Source organism: Apis dorsata, unplaced genomic scaffold (assembly GCF_000469605.1).
Source record: "Apis dorsata unplaced genomic scaffold, Apis dorsata 1.3 scaffold_1100, whole genome shotgun sequence".
Lineage (NCBI taxonomy): Eukaryota > Metazoa > Arthropoda > Insecta > Hymenoptera > Apidae > Apis > Apis dorsata.
In genome coordinates, this window is record NW_006264198.1 from 19009 (window position 1) to 23940 (window position 4932).

A 4932-nucleotide genomic window follows, 5' to 3' on the forward strand; every position below is an offset into this window, starting at 1 on the left:
ATAATACAATAAACTATATAAAATATAAAATACATAAAACTATATATAATATATAGAACTTCCTCTACTCTTCACTTACTCAATAGCTATTTAATATTTTTTTTCAAATTCTTTGTTTTGTAACTTTGTTTTGCTATTTTACGAACTATTTTTACTTTTTTTTTTAAATATGTAGTTACATATATAATTCGATCTCTATAAGTATATAATTTTGATTGTTATTCTTCTTAATATGATAATATGTGAGCAATATAAGAATTTATTATATTTCAAAAAATCAAAAATATAAATATTCGAATATTTCTTTCTTATATTAATATAATATTAATATTAATATAATTTTATTTATTTCAAAATATTAACATAAATTTATAAATTTAAAAATATTTACATTCGAAATCGTTCGTGTTAATGTCGTTTAAGATTATTAACGCTGTTTCTAAAACGAGATTAAGTAAAAGTAATCAAATAGATAATAAACGATCAAAAAATTAATTATAATTATGACGATTCTAATATAATTTTTTTGCGTTATTTATCTTATTATAATTTCAAATTTTCTTTCAATGTAAAGAAATATTTTTTTTATCATAGAACGATTTAGAAAATATTTTTATCAATTCATTTATCAATTCCTTAAATTATAGATACAAATTTATTTTTGTTTGAATTTCCATATATACAAAAAATTTGTTTAATTCGAAAAAAATGTATTTGATTCGATAATGAAATATTATTAATGTATAATAAATTTATTTAACTATGCTTCATATTAATTTGTAATTGTAAAAATACATTATGATATTATTTAATTTATTTAGAGAAATATAGTGAAAAATATTGGATATTTTTATACTAGAACTACAGAAATCAATTAATAATAACACTATAATAAATATTTACTTTATTAACTAAATTAGTCAAGTGTAGCAAACTTCAAAATGTCATACTTAATCAAGCGCAACAATGATACTTAATAAAAAAAGAGATATTAATTTTAAAATATTAAATTATGTAATATAAGAATATCATTACATATATCTATTAAATGTTTTTTTTTAATGATTCATTTTTTTCATTTATAATTGTTGCATCTAAACATTCAAATAATTAAAATTATATTTTAATTTTTTTATTCCACAAATATAATTCAGATAACAATTATTAACAATTAATAATGTTTAATAATGTTTATTAATAATATAAATTAATAAATATTTACATAATTAATTAAGCATATAATTATAGAATATGATATTATATATAATATTATAATAATATATATAATATTAAAATATATATAATATTATATATAATAATATAAACTCTATAATTTTCTATAAAAAATCATTACCTATAATTAAAAAGAAATTGTACGTCTTTATATTACATTCATAAAAAAATATATGCAAGGATCACAATATTGCAAAATATTAAATAATTATTAATTATCTATAATTTGGATTTGTAAAATAAAAATACAATAGATATATCTTATTTTTGGCCACTAAAATTTTTTTTCCAATCGCAACCAAATTGAATCTTTTGCTAATTTAATTATTAATTAGAAATCAAAGCTATTAACAGTATATTCTATATACATCATTTTTATCACACTTTTCAAGAAAATATTTTGAAATTATAGAATTTTAAATAAATTTTTATATATATTAATATTTATATAATATACTTATAAAAATATATCATATTGATTATACATTTTTAACAATATTATAATATTAAATTTTTTAAATTTTTCGTCATTAATATATATAGTTAGTATACATAATTTTATATACGATTTAAAGAGAAAGGTAATAAAAGAACGGACCGAAAAAAACTAAAAAAGTGCTGAACCGAGATGTTATAAAGATTTTAATTTGAATTCGAGATTCGAAAGAATCATTACACGAGGATGCTGCGAAATGAAAATGACGATGAATTATACTTTCTCGAAGAGCCAAGGAGATTGTTTCAGACGTAGTAGAATATGAATGGTTTACGAAAAAGGGAGCTTGAAATAATAGGTGTGTTAATTACCACGATCTTGATTGCATCGCATTCTTTTCTTTCTTTTTCCTGAATAAAAATAATAATTAATATATACTAACTTCCCTTGAGTAATTACAAAATCTGTAAGTTGATAATTAAACATGATTCAAATGAATTATTGAATTATATTTATTCCATAGTTGATACTTTTACGCATGATTATACATTTTTAGTGGCTTTTCTGAATTTATTAACGTGATAAATAGTTTTCGTTATTTTATTAATTGTTGGAAAATTAAAAATTTTCATAACAAAAAATTTTATTAGGATTTTGTATTAGAATATCGATAAATGAAAAATATATAACAAAGCACAAATATGTATGCAAAATTTGAATTTTGAGTATAAAACAATTTGTGCTACAAAAATCATATGTATATTAATTTTATAAATTTGTTAAAAATAATATTTTTGATTATTATTATATATTATATCTCTGAATCTTTTAGTATCATTAAATCTTTAATTTAATTTAACAAAAAAAAATAATATATAATATACGTATATATAATATATATTTATGTCATAGTTTCTAAATAAAATATTTGTATTTTATTTATCCAAAAAATAAGTTCAAAAATTATTTCAAAATATATAATCATTATATCATTAAAATTTTCAAAATTATGCAAATTTTAATTAACTAAAAAAATTAAAAATCTGTATTTAAATATTTATTTAAAAATTGTATATAATATTCATTTAAAATTTTATTATTAGATATACTATGAAATACTTTTTACTTATTTTAAGTTATTTTTTAAATGTTAAAAATATTCCAATATCTTGATTTAATTACATGTCATATTAAAACAAAAACTATTTTTTAAAAAATATTTTTAAAATTTTCAATTACATTATCTGAAATATATAATTTGTTTAACACATGTATAATTTCTTTTATAGAGTCATTCATCACATGATCCACGACCACGTCTCTCAACTTCTCAACAGGCCCAAATACTAAGCGACGTTCAACAACACCAACAACGGTTTCATCGACCCCAAGAGTTATCCGATACTCGAGGATCTTTTTCAAATTTGGAGCAAGCCGCTTCGAAACCACAAACTAGTTTATCTTATTCATCTCTAGCAAAGTATAAAGTAGATCGTGCAAAGCAACAACAACTTCAGCAATTGTACCAACAACAACAACAAGTACAACAATTGATACAGGAACAACAACAAAAAATAGTACAACAACTCAATAATCCAAATCTGAATAGTCAAATACAGTTTCAATCTCAACCTGTCAAACAACAGCAATTCCAACAACAATATAGTAATCAATATCAAAACACTAACAATCACTTTCAAAATCTTCAACAAGATTTGTCGCAACCTTTGTTCAATGATCGACAAACGTTACAATTACAAGAATATTTAGAAAAACAACGTGAATTAGAATTACTGCAAAAGCAAAGACAACAATTATTGTTGGAACAACAGGAGTTACGAAGACAGCAGGAATTACTGAGACTTCAACAAATGCAGAAACTAACCTCTACAACTTCGTTACCTATTTCTGTCACTTCTGCTAACACCATAGATGTCAGCACTACAGCGACTCCTGTACTTGTGTCGCTACCAACGAGAAAAATTACTCCATCGGAAACAGATCTATTTCTAAAGGCAATAGCCACTCATCAAAAGAAATATTCTACCACTACACCGATTTCACCTATAACAACCACTATAAGGACCACAACGACCCATAAACCCACTTCGACAATTTCGCCCAAAACCTATCAAGAGAAGATAACTTCGACTATACCAGAAAATCTATTGGGTTTGATTCAGGAACAACAGAATCAATTCATTCAACAGAGTAAACCAAAGCCTCAAATCAAGATCATATATCAAACTGAGAAGCCAGTGACTTCAAAGAATATTACAACAAAAACTAGATCTACTTCATTAGGATCAGAAAGAGAAATTTTGCTGAAACAATTGAAATTGGCTTTGGCTCAATCTGTCGACGATGATGCAAGGAATATCAGTACGAGAGATATCGTGCTTCCAAATGGAAAAAAAGTTCAGTTGATTGATTCTTCAAATAGTCTAACCTCTAATATCCCAACCGATGGATCAACATTGACTACCTCTACTTTGGCACTAACTACCTCAACTACGACTATCAAGCCGCCAAAAACTATTTTTGAGGAATTAACAAAGGGTGTGCTTCCTCCTGGAGCAGATTTTGAAATCATTAGACAGAAAAGCGATGGAAAATTAGAAGAAATTGGAAAAACACCGATTCACAATCTACCAGCGAAAAAGATAACATTTGTCGTATTGGAGGAACAGCCTGATGGTAGTTATAAAGTACAAGGGGTAAAAGGAAATGCAGATAAAGAAGGAACTGAAGTAGAGTCTATCGTAGAAAAAATTAAAAAAGGAGAGTTAAAATTGCCACCAAGTTCGTTGAATGCGACCACTATTAGTTCACTTCAGAATTTCGCGTCTAGTTTGGATCCAAAAACAATTTCGATGAAACAGAATATTATAACATCAATTCAAAGTAGTCCATATACTACCTCTAGAACTACTGCAAGATCTACTTCTGTTTCATCAAGGTACACAGAAAGGTAAATAATAAAATATAATAAAACAATAAAAATTGCTATATTATAATTTTATTATATTATTTACAATTTTATAAATATAATATATATATATATATTATACCTCTAAATCTATTGCAAAATATATATGTATATATTATATTTATAAAATTATAAATTATAAAATTATAAAATTAATATATTATACTTATTATATATAATATAGTATATGTATATATAGTATAGTATATTATATATATTATATATAGAATATATAATATTAATAATATAGTAATATATATTAGTAATGTATATA

At 22.8% G+C, this 4932-nt stretch overlaps 1 protein-coding gene across 1 annotated transcript in view; it reads left to right on the top strand.

The window, feature by feature from the left end:
* Nucleotides 1–2958: 2958 nt before the first annotated feature.
* LOC102675620 (location of vulva defective 1) overlaps nucleotides 2959–4932 on the top strand; it is a gene marked incomplete at its 5' end in the record, with an annotated part of 11673 nt that continues 9699 nt past the window's right edge. Inside the window, one exon of the mRNA XM_006624717.1 lies at nucleotides 2959–4640. Within this exon, the coding sequence (XP_006624780.1) occupies nucleotides 2959–4640 (1682 nt within the window). The remainder of the gene's footprint in view (nucleotides 4641–4932) is intronic.